This window comes from Lutjanus erythropterus, chromosome 9 (assembly GCF_056507025.1).
Source record: "Lutjanus erythropterus isolate fLutEry1 chromosome 9, fLutEry1.hap2, whole genome shotgun sequence".
Classification (NCBI taxonomy): domain Eukaryota; kingdom Metazoa; phylum Chordata; class Actinopteri; order Lutjaniformes; family Lutjanidae; genus Lutjanus; species Lutjanus erythropterus.
Window position 1 is genome coordinate 9,477,833 of NC_139325.1, and position 16,522 is coordinate 9,494,354.

A 16,522-nucleotide genomic window follows, 5' to 3' on the forward strand; every position below is an offset into this window, starting at 1 on the left:
ACACAAGCAGCTAGAAGTGCACTGCCCCCAAGAAATTTCACATAAGCGATCGTCTCAACCTGTTCGCCACGTTAGCTGTCTGGCTGTCTGAGCCAAAGGGTTCCATGAGCTGAGCGGACTTGGAATATCTCCCACTGCCAAGTCATTCATCCTATTTACTGGGGTAGTGAACAACATTTACATTGCATAAGAACCTTATGGGATGGAATGATTGTTCTTATGGCTGTTTCATGTTTTAGTGATGAGCCTGCAGATTGCAAATGCCTTGTTTTACTCTCCCCTTCCAAGTGTGTGGGAGAAACTATGGTGGCCTCAAAACTCACACAAGAGCTGGAGAAATATGGATGTTTAACACGGCGACCTCTGTGGAAGAGGCCCCGCACAATTACAAACAGCTTATTTCAAGGTAACAAACACATGGTTAGCCTCTCCACTGTTCCAACAATCAACAACTCTGGTATTGTTGAAGTAAATCCTTATTTCACACAATCATAGATGTGAAAATGTTCTGGCACTGTGCTCTTTTCCTCTCACTCGGTCTTCAGCTCGGTGGATGTGGACTGAGCAGCTGAATGATAGTTTGTCACTGAGGAGCAGCTCTCACTTGATCCTCGGTGGCTGACCATTAAATTAGCTAAATAAATTTACAAAAATGTCCCAAAAAAACAAGCAGCACTAGGATCTACAGAAATAACTGGTGAATACATAAAATGTTTGGGGTGTCCATGTATGTGAATGTGTATTATGCAAGTGTTTACCGCGTGTGTTTTTCTAGACGCCTGCTTTGAGACATGATTTTGACCTTTATGACAACGAGCCTCTCTGATGAAACCAGCCGCAGCACTTTTATGTCTGTTTGATATTTGCATCATGCGTTTGTATACCTTTAAGTCAAGTCTCATGTATTGTTGTGTATTATGTATCATCGTGTGTGTGTGTGCAGTGGGAAGTGGTGGGTGTGTTTGTACAAGAATGTACTGGCTCATATCCTGCTGCTCTCTCTCTCTCTCTCTCTCTCTCTCTCACATTGTGTGTTACAGTGTCTCTCAGCCTCTGTGCTGGTAGAAAAGCTAGTTAGAGAGAAAGAAACATTAGTGCAGTTGTATTTTTATTCACAGAGAGAAAAAGAAGAGAGTGCATTTCTACGTTTTGACTTATTTGAACTTTTGAAGTCTAATCCTTCTCACTAGTATTTTTAGATTGAAGCTGCCAATGTTCGATATTCATGTGCCAGTATTAAATATCTCAAATATCACCATCATCATGCCAAAAACAGTTTCTTGGCAGGGCGAAAAAGCCTCATTATTGGACTCTAAACTCTATTAAAGCACAGGATACACTTAAGTAAGACCAGTATTAGTACTATGTGTGTAATGGTACACAAAAATTCACAAACACGGAAATGTAAACCCTGAATGATGGCTCATTTGTGAAACTGCATACTGGAAAAAATTAAGGCACTAAAATGTTGGCATATGGTCAATAAAAAAAAAACAAACAAATGTCACTATGTCAATAAAACTCTATCATATTAATTAACACATTGTATTGTGTTAGTTCAATCCATATATAACGTGTTAATTAGTGATCTTTAGAGGCATTTTTTTTTTAAATCTTGGAATAGAGCCAGGCTAGCTGTTCCCAGTCTTTATGCTAAGCTAAGCTACTTGTCATCTGGCTTTAGCTCTGTATCTCATCTCACTCTTGTGAAGAAAGAAAAGAAGCATTTCCCAGAATGCTAAATTATTTAATTTAATCAGTGGCTAAGTTATACTCAGGCTAATGGGGTTGGGTGGTGCCTTTGGTCTGTGTGTGAATATATCTAATACCTGAGTATCTGAATGGATGAATATTTGAAGAATGGATGTCTCAATCATTTTTTTAATATTATTTATGTACCAATACTAAATCCAGTCCGGCACTTACTCTGTATTTACCTACCTGCTGACTAAACCTGTATCTGACACATTGAAATAACAAGTGCAGCCTAGTGACTTTGGCACGCCTTATTTTTAATGAGCTACTTGATCCAAGTACTGAAACTCCTGAGTCAAAACTATTAAACGTTGATAAGCTTAAAAGATTGATATGACAAGAATCAAAGTTTAAGTGGAAGAATGTGACTCTTGAAATTGCTGCAATCAGCGACAGAGAAGACATCTCACTCGTTGTTAGTCCACGTGCAGTTGCACAGTGGTGTTGCAGAGTGCTCTTTATTCTCTCACAAAACGTCTTTGGCTGACTACAGACACTGATTTGCATAGAGCCCACAAACCCAGACGAGTTTTAGAGTTCTGTTTTGTTTTATCATCAAGTCGATCGTGGAATTAACGTTAATTAGTGATAGCTGATATAATCTGATTATCATTTTAACTGGTGAAAATGATGGTCAGTGTTGGCTAAAAGTGTGAGCTGAATGTTTTGTACGCTGCTCTTTGCTACTGAGGAAGAGAGAGTTGGACTCGGAGCTTAGTGAATCTGTGTACTGTGCCAACCTGGTGTGCCCAAAAAACAGTCATACACAGTAATTGTGCTCCCACTGTAGGCAGCCATAAAGGAGAGGAACACTGCAAGAGCAGCAGCTGAGGTGGACTAAACACATAGCAATAAAGGAAAGGACATGATTTACTTTATTTTAGCTGATACTGATCTTTTAAAATATGCCTGGATTGGCCCTGATTCTGATCTTTAGGATCGGCCTGGTACATCTTTAATTTGAAGCATATAAACAAGCTAAGTGGTTTCTCTGACTTTAACTTCATTAATAGGGCATTATTATTCTGTTACCTTAAGCATCATGCTGCTGGTGTCGTAGTTTGGATTAGGTTTAATTATCTCTGAGTCTGATTGCATCAGATTTTAACTTGCTCAAATTCCCCTTCTGATATATATATATATGTTTTTATATATACATCAGGTTTGGGTATGTTTCCTACAAATTTCAGTGACAATCACTGTAATATACTCTGTGGTGGTGATGCCATTGCAAGTATTTTTTGATTTTATGTGTTTCCAGAGACATACCCAATCAATTCAATATCAATTCAATATTAAAATTGAAATGAGCTTTCAGTTTTAATAATCAAAATGTCTGTGTTTTTTTGTGTGGCAAAAAAAAAAAAATCAAAGACAACACTGTTTAGCAGGTGTTATCACACATGATATCATATAAATATTTTTAAAGAAGAAGTATAAATGACAGTTGTACGGGCATAAAACCAATAATCTGTTAATCTTTACAATTCAAGACTTGATAGTCTTGTTAGGTTTTGCATAATCTTAGTTTCGTGTAATCTCTTTTTAGTTCTATGTGGCACCTTGGTCTGTATATGATTGAAATGACAAATAAGGACACAATCTACAGTCTATATCAGCAAAGCTGTGCTAAAAAAAAGGTTTAAATTGAAAATTTAATTGAATTGTGACCTTAAAATCAAAAGAGTCTCTTCCAGCTCAGATTACTCATTTGTGTTTGCCATACTCACAGCACACAGAATGAGTTGTACATCTGAGTGCAAACTTTAGAATTTATGTTCTACACATGCACATGCACGTGCCAGTAATTACTCCCTGTTAATTACTAATTAATTACTGTTCAGGGGAAACCATGTTCCATATTGAATCAAATGGTTTTGGATCAATACATGAGCCATTGCACTCCTAATTAATACTAATGTTTGAAACATATTCAAGCATGTGCGCAGTGTTTTATTTCAGTGGGTTCAAAAGGGCTTTCCATTAACAACTTGTTTGATATTAATTAATTTTGCAATACATACAGTATATTATGAAACAAACTGAGTCACATCCATCGTGTGTGTGTGTGTGTGTGTGTGTGTGTGTGTGTGTGTGTGTGTGTGTGTGTGTGTGTGTGTGTGAGGGAGAGGTGGTTAAAATGTGAAGAAAGAGAGGGAGAGTGTCAGTGAGCGTAACATGTAGTGTATGGAGAGAAAGGTGCAGGCCTTGATGAGCTGATAGCGCATCGACAGACAGCGAGCCAAGCTGTGCCGCCGTAATGAGATGCTAATGATATGGTAATGATATGGTAATCTTCCAGCAGTATTCCACCTCACTGGAGAGAAGGGGGATCGGGGAGGCCTTTCACCATTGGTTGGGTACCAGGGACTTCCTGAAGTCAGAGTTCAAAACAAGGAAAAAAAAAAACACACACTCATGTACACGCACATACACAAACGCATGATGTGTGTGTGTGTGTGTGTGTGCTTGCAGGTTCCCAGAGGAGAGCAACTGACAGGCAGCCAGAAGAGAATAAGAGTGACCATTCCCTCACCTTCAATGACCCGCTCTGGCCCATGCAGTGGGAACTGGTGGGTGTAATTGTGTGTGTGTGTGTGTGTGTGTTTGTGTGTGTTCATTGGTGTTATCAAGAAGCCTCCTCTCTCTGTCTCTCTCTCTCCTCTCTCAGTTCTCGTCCTCGTGGTGAAGGATGTTCCTTTGACAGGCATAAGTCAGCCAGGCTTCCATGTGTGACTGGAGAGAGAGAGAGAGAGAGAAAATAGAGGGAGGTACGCAGATTATGGAGAAGGAGAGAGAGAGAGGGAGAGACAGAGGAGGTGAAAGAGGCTATCCATGTTGAACTGAGACAGATGTCGGGGATTGATGAGGCTCAGAGCAACACAGACACACAAACTGTTCTGCAACAAGGTTTGAGCAATACATGTTTGTGGGAAACAACAACAATTTAAAAGCAGTATGTTTGGATATTAAAATGTCATTTTTCTTACTGTGCAGTCCTAGAAGAAAATATAAACTTCAGTCCAGAGTATCCAGTAACTATATTAACAGACTTTCTCCTCCTAATAATGATAAGAATTAGACCTCAAACCAGCTTTTCCAATTTTGTGAATCTTTCTCAGAACCATCTTTGAATAAGATATAATTTCTCATTTTGTGGAGACAAACAATATTTTTATCCTGGATATTGTTTCAATAAAACAAAATTCAGTTCAGTTTCACAGTTGAGCAAGCTTTTGGTACAAATACCAAAACAATACATTTCTTGATATCTTGGTTTTACCTAATTATAACTGATATATTGGCTTATATTAGCACATCACAGATAAAGCTATGTCAGTGGACATGTTGGCTAGTTAATAACAAGAAATTACAGTAAACCTTAGTAAGTAGTCATTACATCGTTCCAGTCCAGTCTTAACTGGACAAACTGACAAGTATATTATTTGAACATAAAATGCCCTTCTCATTGCATTTCTTGACCACATCTTTAAATAAATAAACTCAAGGGAATGACAATATTTTATTAGCTGATATACAGTATGTCTGTACATCTAGATTGGCTCAAAAACACAGTATCAGTTGGGTTGCAACAACAAGACAAGCCTCTCAAATGTTAAGACGAAGATGTTTGCGTAAACAGAACATGGCCCCAAATTGTACAAGTTATTTCTTAAGAAACTGAGTAAAGAAGGCTGTGTAGCTGAACATCCATTTGATACTCGGCGGTGTCATGTTTTCAATATTAAATTGAAAATTGATCTAAATGAACTGTTAATTTCAATAATCAAAATCAAAGGCAGAATCAGTGATTCTCGTAGTATTTTTCTCTCCCTCCACCCCCACCTACTTGCAGCATCCAGCGTGTCACAAGAAAGAAACAAAACTTCACAGACAACAAATTGTAGCTTACTGGCTGTTACATCACACCTGATACCATATAGACTATTAAGATAATTTGTAACTGTAAATGGCAGTTATCTGGCCATGAAATCAATGATCTGTTGATCTTAAAAATCAAGACTTCATGGTCTAATGATGGAATAGTCTTAAAAATAAACTTAAAAAGTCTCATTGAGTTGTGGATTTGGAGAATTGGGACACCTCTATTCAGTTCCAACTTTTGGGGCTGACCGAGTTTGAGTTCTGTCCCAGCCCTTCTAATAAGATGAATTAAGGTGAAGGGTCAGTCCACCCCCGTCTTTAGTGGGCTGACATTGCAGCAAGTTTTTCTGATTGCTTATATGAAGCATTTAAACAGACACCTTAAATGTGTTTTTTTGATTTGTTACATAATTTGGCCACTGTGTCTGATTCTGACAAAAGCTGTATAGGCTTTCATTGTCAGATTATATCCAACAGAATAATTTTAGCCTTTATTCATAATATATATCCAGTATGGTATTACCAATTATCCCGACATACACACACACACACACACACATGCACGCTCACATATCGGGGCGGCTAGGTTCAGCCAATCGACACAGTGGATGTCCTTGACTGACATGCGAGGGTGTAATCTGACAGAGCCAGGAGGAGGAGAGGCGGGGTCAGAGATTCACCACGGCAACCGGCACCCGATTGATTGACACCTCAACTCTCAGGGCAAGATGGAGGGGTGAGAGTCAGGATGGGGGCGGAGGGTGGTAGAGACAGAGATGGGGGAAGAGTGGAGGAGGGATGGAGGGGAGTGTGAAGCAGAAGGCAAAGGAGAATTTGACACAGCTTTTCTATAAGAGTGTAATTTGTTGCAGATATTCACTGCTCTCATTTTTGCAACTGTTTTGACAAGTTTATGAAACACAGTATAGCCTGATGCATGAACATTTTCAAAAGACACCAAACAGATTATACAGCATAGCTGACCCTGAGTTTATAGCTTGATTACATAAGATGAACAATAGACTATAATCAGCATTAACTCAATAAACAAGAAAAATGTAAAGCATTTTTAAAGTTGAGGACATGTCTCTCTTCTCTCCTGCTCGCCTCCTCTGCTCTCGTTCTGTTGTGTTTAATCAGCCTCTGGTGGACGTGGATATTGATTGAGGGTCAGTAATCTGCTCAGGGTTGGTAGCCTGCCAGGACCAGATGTGTGTGTCTGTGTGCACGTGTGTGTGTGTGTATGCTAGCCTGGTGTGTATGTTTGCTAAAAGCTGGTGTGTGCATCATGAGTGAGCCGTATACACACACACACACACACACACACACACACACATGCACACAAGGCAAGTGTACTCCATTGTATCCTTGCTCAGGCTGAGTCCAGCCGCTCCAGAGGAGCTTGTTCAAAGCTGCTAAAATCCATACAGCATGCTGGACGTGCTCAGTGTGGATGGTGTACGTGTGAGTTAAAGAGAGAGTATGAGAGAAAGACACTGAGTGTGTGTGTATGTGTGTGTGTGTGTATTTGTATGCCATAGCTGAAGGGCAGCTAAGATAAAGGCAGAGAAGACTGTGAGATTATTTTGTTGTCGCTCTGTTTGCATGTGTGTCATAGAGGAAAAGTAGGTGTGATTGCGTGTGTGTGTGTGTGTGTGTGTGTGTGTGTGTGTGTGTGTGTGTGTGTGTGTGTGTGTGTGTGTGTGTGCATGCATTTATTTAGTGCTTTTATATTGCTCGAACTTTTTCACTACTCTATGAGAGTGTTTAAAAGGAATTGTGACCAATATGTAATGAGCAGGACATATTACGCTTAAACCTCAATGCGCTCTATAGAGTGTTGCTGGGATGACGTATTTTTGTAGGCCAGCGAGGAAGTTAGCATCGCTCTGGCTCCTGCCGCAAGAAAAGCAGTGGAATAAGGAAAAAAGTTCTGTGGGGAACAAAAGGTTATGATACTTATGTGTTTTGTTAAGTCAAGTAAAAATAAGGCTGACCCACAGCAGAGAGAGAGGGAGAAAGCGTGTGAATATGGACAGATGTGCTGACTTTTTCTGATCATGAATCATAATGTTACTGTACACTTCTGTGGTGCGCATTTTTTTTGCTCCAAGTCCGATCTGTGTACTTTTAAATACTTAATTACTTCATGCTGATTTATCATAACTGTGAGGGAGGAGAGACGAGCTGCAGAGAGGAGGGAGGGAGGGGGAGCGAGTGTATGAAGTACCAACTGATATAAAAACTTTATTGATGATGAATCCTGATGTTACTGTACAGTTCTGGGATTTAAACACTACAGATTAAAATATCAGTCTCTGTAAAGACCAAACTGACAGATGCTGGTCTCTTCCACAAAATGTTTGTCACTGTGCTTCGTTGTTGTAAGTCTTGATGAAGAGTCCAGACTCTGTCTCTCCTCTTCATCTCCTCTGTGTGTCAGTGTGCAGTTTGCTCTCTGCTGTCGTCTAAAACATCCTCACTGATGTCAACTGCAAAGTGACACTGATGTAAATTATCCTGCTACCTTAATACAAAAACATGAATATCGTGCACCGTTTCATCATTAGACTGACCTGAGTAAAGGTGAGGATTTTTCTCCTCAGAGGACAATATTTTATATTGTCTATTGTATTGTCTAACATTATAATATATTACTTTATTAAATAAACTATTATTAACAACGATAATACTAACAAAATAATTCCTAAACTACTGTTGGTTCTGTGGTGTTGAAATTTTAAATCTGAAGCCTGCAGTGCGTCATAGAAGAGTCACTTGACTTTTCTATTGAAGTTTTTGGTGCGTTTTGGCCTTAATGTTAAATTGAGTGGGTCAGTATGCTCATCTGTGCCTGATGGACTTGGGTTTGTCATGTTATTACATGAGAATTTTTTTTTAATGCCAAATGCAGTGCCTTTAAGGATTTCTGGACAGTTTTTGTCATTGTTTTTGGTTAATGTATTTGATTTAATAAAGTTACATTTGAATTACACTTTAAACACTTGAAAAATATCCCTTTAAGGTACACTTTGAACAAATAAAAAATGTGCAATTAATTTGTGATTAAACACGATTAAATATTTTATTCTATTGACTGCACTAATATATATTATGACATGATGTGTTCCAGGTGATGTGCTTCCAAGAATAATTGTAATTCTGTGCATGATTCAGTGTGTGTGAGTGAGTGTGAAGCTTGTGTTGTTGGCTTTCACTTCATTGTGTGTGTGTGTGCATGTGAGGTGAATCAGATGTTCATATATATGGGCTTATATACAGGTTTACCAAGGTGTGCATCTGTTTTTTTGCACATATGTGTGCCTGTGTTGTGTGTGTGTGTGTGTGTGTGTGTGTGTGTGTGTGTGTGTGTGTGTGTGTGTGTGTGTGTGTGTGTGCGTGTGCGCACTCCCCAGGGCTGGTCCTCGTGCTCTGGTGGACGTTAGCTAGCTCACTGCCTCCATTCATCTGCTTTATTCTCACACACTACATAGCAGCACTTCTCCCCAGATGCAGCCTCCTCAAACACATACACAAGCACAAACACACAAACTCTGTCTCTCTTTCACACACACACACACACACACACACACACACACACCTATACATATATGTATTCCTATATACATTCCCACTGTATGTTGGACTGTAATTCTAAACTGAACAAGTGCTGACCACTGTTCATTTAGGAAAAGCAAACATTGAATAGAACATTTTCCTTTAAGGTGTTTTTCAGATATAATTACAAATGTGCTTATTTGTAAGGACATTTGTACAAATGTCTTTCAAAAGTTGATACTTAAGTAAAATGTTTTGAACATAAAACGTAAAAGTCTGATGTTGGATTTGGTGTTCTAGTGATTAACTTAAATGAAAAGAAATTATCTCACTGTAGACCATCTTCTTTCTAAATTCATCCTTTTTTATTGATAGATTTTAAACTACTTTACTTTTTCCAAAAATAATTATTATTCCCTTGCCTTCTGAGTAGTCCTCCAGTTTAATAAAATATAAAACTTAGAACAATGTAGAACACTGACTAAGGCAGAGCCTTTATTACGTGTTGCAAACAGATAATAAAAAAGAAGAACAAAAAAGTTTAAGAAAGCTGGATCCTTCAGTATGTATCCTGGTAAACAGACCTCCTATTGTCTGCACCAGGGCTGAAGCAGTTTGAAAAAAATATCTATTTGAAAGTATTTGGATTGATATTGCCATTGCAATATGATTTGCAACATTAGAGGAAAGGATCATTTTTACATCGGGGTCTGACTTTAGCATGATTTAAAGCATTAGTGCTGCTGGATTTCCAAAATGTCCCCTGTTGTATTGCCTGTCTATTGCTGGTGAGTGTGTTGTTCCACTGTTAGATAGCTACACAGGTGCACGCTCACGCACATACACACAAACACACACCATAGCCCCCACTGAGCCGTTTTTTCCTCATTGTGCTCTCTCTTTCTCTCTCTTCATCATGATAACAACAACAGAGTTGAAGCCTCTTGAAACACTCACTTTGAATATCAAATTGGTTGTGTGTGTGTGTGTGTGTGTGTGTGTGTGTGGGCAGGGGAGTTTTGGGCAGCTGCTGACATTTTCGATAAGACTGTTTGTTCACTACCTTTTTGGGTGTGTGTTTATGTGTGTGTTCAGCTCTTGCCTCTAAGTGTATAGATTTTGTTTGCGCATGTGTGTATGCATATGTGCCATTGCAAATTGTATGATCAAGTGCTTGTGTTTTATTTGTATGGAGGAGTTGGTGTTTTCAAGTGAATGTATGCAGTTTGTGGGACCACTAATGCTCATGAGAGTTGCAGTGATGGCTCTTCTGCGTTACCATGCAGGAGCTGTTGCTGTGCATGTGTGCACGGATTTGTGTGTGTGTGTGTGTTTGTGTTTTTATGTGTGGGTGGATTTGTGGTTTGAGGTGCAAGGATGAAAGATCTATCTCTGTGACTCGCTCATGAACTCTCTGTGCTCCTTCTGGGCACTCTGAAGTCTGCACACACATACGGTGTCCAAATACTCTGAGACACAGGCATGTGTACACATTATCCCCCGTAAACACACAACTCAACAACTTAAAGCAAGTACTTTCATTCATGCGCACACAGCACAGATTCTGTAGAACATATACTCACATGCAGTACTACATCGAGCATGATGCACACTCAGGTCCTAAATGAAAATGAGTATTGGGAGGATTTTGTTATTTCTAAGGATAAGGATAGTGATACTTTTTCATTCTTGAACAAAGCTTTTATTTGCTTTTTTTGATAGACTAAAAACTAAAATACAACAAATGAATTTCTCATGTGTAGACACAGATTTTCTGTTATTTTTTTACAAAAATATTTTCACTGTGGTGGCAACAGCAGCAATGTTAATACCCTTCTGAACACCATGTCTATGGCTAGGGTACTATGTAAGGTTTCCTATGAAGAACATGCAGGATAGTACAAGACTGTAGCAGATACAGAAGATGACTAATAACACAGCAGTCTGAAGACTAAATATCTTGTTACTAATGGTAACAAGTACTCTCATCATCAACACTGCTAAAATGTTATCACGTTCAGTCATTTTGAAGTAGAGATGAAACAGTATGAAAATGTCATATTATGATATTATATTGAATAATACTTTTATGGTTATCAGTGTTATTACACTGTTGTTAAAATTTGCTGAAAATGTTCAAAAAGCACTGGTTCACACATAATTTCGCCAAATTTTATATGGAAATCCTCTCAGCAGTTGCTAAATAGCATTATGTGTGCAAAGTGCATTTTTTCACAGACACAAAACAAGCCCACGTTGAAATCTGCAGCCGCATCTGAGAGACTGTTGTTAACTTTGGCCGATCTTGGACAGTAATTGTGAGTTTTTCCAAGTACAATAATTAACCATGGTTTTAAACATTCAAATTTTAAGTGGTTATACTAATCGTTGGGAAATTTACCATGGTTTATTGCGAAACTGAAAATCGTTTCATACCTTTTTCGCAGAGAGAGAAAAAATATTCATATTATTTCCAGAATTTTCTAAATTTCATGTGCAGAAAGACAAACGAGAACAGCAAATCTCATCAATATCACATTTTACTGTTGGCACAGCGGAGGTTGTATTTATACAGAAGCAGCACAGTGCAGTACTGCAATGCAATGTAAGATCATGCAATGCAACATGAGATAATGTCATGCAATGTAAGATAAAATGTTACATTAGATAACACATGTCATGATAATGCAACACAGTCTAACATAAGGCAGCATATAAGATCAGACAGTGCATGGTAATGTAATGTAACATAATATAATGTAACGTAACGTAATGTAACACTTAGTGCAAACTCAAGATTCAACCACACATTTTCCACTGTATGATTTTTCTGGTTAATTATTTGGGACAACACAACAGGAAGAAAGCAGTATGTGCAGGTGGGGTCACATGTGTACCTGAGCAGCTGGTGAGGTGTCTGGGTAAGGCGCTGAGCAGGAGACTTCAGTAGCATTTGGGGGTGGGGGGTAAAAATGGATACAGCCTCACATTTTGCATCATGTCGATACAGAGACGTGCAATATTGATCTTTATTTCTATACAATATAAATGATCAATATTGCAAATGAGAATCAAGCTTTTTGCTAATAGAATAAAAGTATTTTTTCAGGTGAAGTTAGCAGAGGTCACGGTCTGAGGAATTAATAAGATTAGTAGATTTTTATGACAGCATTGGTCAGTCTGCCTGCTTGACAATCCTGTTTTGCCGCAATAAAAATGACTGACGTGAGACGAACAGACTGAAAACAGATAAAACAGATATTTGCACTGTTTTTCGTAGTTTTCCTTTGGGGACATAATTTGGGCCTCTTGTGAGTGCTCCCTCCTCCCCGTGGTAACATCTGAAGGACAGGTGAGGAACAGCAGATATGGGACAAAGGAGACGTTAGAAATGTATCAAACACACTAAAGAGAGAGTTGGAAAAGAAACAGGAGAAGAGGAGGATGATGCAGATGAATGCACGACAGGGATGAACAGGCAGAAACACAAGGACAATTTCATGTCAAAAGGACTACCAAAATTGCACTGCACCCGCTGATCTGCATAATGCAGCCACCGCTTTACCAAACCAGGTGTAGAAACAGGTGCAAGTTCAAAAAGATTTAATAGGGTCCAACAAAAAAGCTCTGGCAACTGGCTCTGGCTTTACACCTAAAGTGATGAGTGGTGCATTTGGGTTTATGCTTAACAATAAACCACTCATTGCAGTACTTTTCAAGTAGTGATAATAATCTCATGTGTGCATGTGTGTGGGTGCATGTGTGTGTGTTTGTGCGTGTGTACGTGTGTGTGTACGTGTGTGTAGTTTGCACAGGGCGAGTACAATTCCAGTGGGTTTGACCTGAACTTGATGCCAGTTTGGAGCAACAACATCACTGGTAATGGAGTGGTGGTCAGCATCATTGATGATGGTGAGTCTAACCTTCAATGCAGCACACACACTCACACACACACATTCACTTTAATACTGATGGGATCTTTCAAATAGGAACACAGGTATATAATGCCGATTAAATACTGTAGATTGATTATACAAATGTGGGTCTTCTGGCACCCAAAATAAGTGGTGTTTTGTGCAATATTTTTCAAATTTAAAGTTTGCAGCAGGACTCAGTTCTTTCAGCAGGGTTTTTACAGGTGCTGGAAATCCTTGAAAACACTTTAATTATAATGTAGCCTTTTCAAGGGTTTGGGTAAAGTGCTTTTACTAATAATGATGACTTTTATGATAAATTGTTATCTGCTTGAATAGTTAAGTTTTTACATGAAGACATAAAATAAGCCTAAGCCTAGTAATGTGATGAAAAAGTGAAATAGGGCCTAATCATTTTGAGCATTTATAAATATATAGATATAAAGGTGCTGGAAAAGCTTGAAAATACACCTTGAAAATGTTTGAAAAGGGCTAGTAGTTTCATTTTAACTATACCATTTTCTGCTTAATACATTAAGACGAGGAGCACATATCTAAAATATTTGGAAGTGTTTTTTGTTGTGCAACAGTTTGCAACTTCCAAAAAGATTTTAGATTGTCTGAAGACTTGCCAAGTTGATGAAGCTGAACTCTGGCCCTCAGTGGAGAGGGTGAATGATTTATGTTAGTGCGAACCCCCCCCCTCCACCACCACCACCACCACCAGCACCACCTCCACCTCCGTCATCTCCGTCTCAGTCACGCCACAATGAGAATTCATTTCTGTCTGATTGCTGGGATATCTGGCAACAAGGGAAATGAGAGAGCGGCATCTTATGGGCTCATTCATCAAGAACTAATTGAAGCCTCACTAGTCTCAAGTGCTGATAGAGCTGGAGTAGTGTTGGAGTGTGCTGTTTTGTGTGTTAAAGTGTTCATGTGACACTTTTTTTTATTTTGCATCCAAGTGGCTCTGACTCTGCAGGATTTGTGTGAAAAGTGGATTTGGAGAAAATGTCCTATAGAAGTGGCATCATTCTGAGAGATGGCACACGTGTGTGTGTGTGTTTTGTCCTCTTGCATCCATGCGTGTCTATCTGCTTGTTTGTGTGTTGATTCTTGCTTCACTGTCTGTCTTTGATCAAAGATGCTGCTGTTATGTTGGACTGCTTTGGACAGAAGGCCTTCTCTTTGCTCTGCATCCCTTTGCATACAGACAGCTACTCAGTGTGTAAGTGTGTGTGTGTGTGTGTGTGTGTGTGTGTGTGTGTGTGTGTGTGTGTGGAGTGGAGGGTGGATACAGAATGAGCAAGCAAGCAGGAGAGAAAGAGAAAGAAATTAAATAGAGGAAGGATATAGAGGGAAATGTCAGGAGAAAGCAAGAGCAGAAAGGATTCAGAGAGGGGGCGAGTGTGTGTGTGTGGTAATGTATTTGTGTGTGCATGTGTGTGTGTGTGTGTGTATGAGACGGAGAGTATTAGACTTGCACCACTGAATCTCCTCTCCTCTGAGGCTATTGTACTCTGCTCCACCTCTCTGTATTGATTCCACCGGGCAAGAGCTCCGTCACTCTTTCTCTTCTCCGTCTCTTTCTTTCTCTTTCTCTCATTTCCTCGCTCTTTTCCTCGTCTTTTTTTTCCTGTTCCCTCTTTGTTAAGTAGGAGGTGACTTCCTCCTCTGGCCACCCTTCTTTTTTTTTTTTCCTTCCTTCCCTCCCTCCCTCCTTCCTTCCTTCCCTCCCTCTCGGACAGTCTGCCTCTCACAGCTGAAGGATCATGTACACGCTCACCTTTAGCCACCTTTCAGTCGATGCCTATTGATTTTAATATCACAATGAAATAAATTATTTTTCTTTGAGTGAAAGCGCGCCCACCTCCCCCCACCTCCTCCACCTCCTCCTCCACCCTCTCTCTCTCCATCTCCATCCTTCAATCCAATCCCTCTGTTTTAGAGGTAATGTAATTGGCATCTGAGGCCGCTCCTCTGCAAGCGTCGAATCACATTCACTGTGCCACCTTCAATTTGTATTCCTGTGTTTGGGTTTGCTTCTGACTCCACTCTTTCAGACTGTTCGCTCACAGTTACAACATTAGATATACTTGTATTAGATTTATTTTATTACTTTACTTCATGGATATCAGCATGACCCTCAAAAAGCACAGCACTTTTTCTTCCCACTAATACGCGTTCGCACAGTTTTGTGCATACACTTATTTTGATGCATATAATCAGATTTGTTCCTGAGGAAGTGAGTACATTTAGAACCACTTCTGACCACTTCCAAGTGTAATCCTGAGTAAACCAATCTCTAAAGACACACAAACCACCTTTCAGGCATTGATACATCGTCAACCTTCATTTCTGTGGTTGTGCATTTATGCTTTTATTTTGAAAACACCATAAACTTTATTCAGAGTGAAACTTTTGCCTTTAATATTTCTATTTCATCTCGTCTCTCAAGTAGTACATGACTGAGCACCTGTGGCTCCTTACAGGAGATCCAGAGGAGCTGTTAATGCCATTCAATCTGCATTACTTTTAACAGATTTAACTAAACCAGATGAAACAGTTTTAAAAGTGCGGCAATTAAAAGCAAATGCATAACCTGAGCATTGCACAGAAGTCATACTGTGCCCACCTTCTGTTTTATGCACTGCAGTTCTGTAGTTGACATTTCATGTAACATGAATCATTGTTTACTGTCCCCATGCTGAAACTTTATTTTTTTAACAAGCCTGTTGTGGAAGAGTAAAATAAAACTGTTAGGCTGTGTAAGTGTTGTGGCAGTTTAGGATTCTCAGCTATGGCACATTAGATATATTAGTAGAGAGAAAGTTTGACATTATACCGTATATTAGACACCCTGACCAATTGTGCACACGATATATTACTAACAATTTACCCACATTATCTATGTAACAACAAATGAAGCAGAGCTGTTGTGATTTGTCGATCAACAGAAAGTCAGTTTGCAGCTTTTGGGAAAACTGATCCATTTCTTAAAGAACCAGGATGTAGGATTTAGTGGCATCTACTGCTGCTAGTGCCAGTGTTTGGTTTGTCCGCTCAGGGCTACTGTAGAAACTTGGCAGTGCAACAAGGTGGATCATGAAATACTTATAAATATTCCATTTTTGCCATATTCTGCCAATAAACCTCCATAAATCTTACACATTAGACCTTTAAAAGGTGCACAAAATCAAAAAGGGAAATTTGTAATGTATGAACTGCACTGAAGTCATACTGTGCACACCTTTTATTTTGTTTACTTCAGTTCTGTATTTGACATTTCATGTAAAGTGAAAGTAACTGCCCCCATTCTAAACCTTTGTTTGGTTCGAAAAACAAACAAAACAAAGAACTTTACTTATCTTGTTTTTAACAAACCACTGTGAACGTGTCAAAACCGT

General features: G+C 39.1%; 1 protein-coding gene across 1 annotated transcript in view; it reads left to right on the forward strand.

Moving 5' to 3' along the window:
- Nucleotides 1–16,522, forward strand: part of LOC146321064 (furin-like protease kpc-1) — a 248,404-nt gene that overhangs the window by 47,499 nt on the left and 184,383 nt on the right. The window contains exons 5-6 of the mRNA XM_084726094.1: nt 4,231–4,328; nt 13,005–13,110. Coding sequence (XP_084582220.1) covers nt 4,231–4,328; nt 13,005–13,110 — 204 coding nt within the window. The remainder of the gene's footprint in view (nt 1–4,230; nt 4,329–13,004; nt 13,111–16,522) is intronic.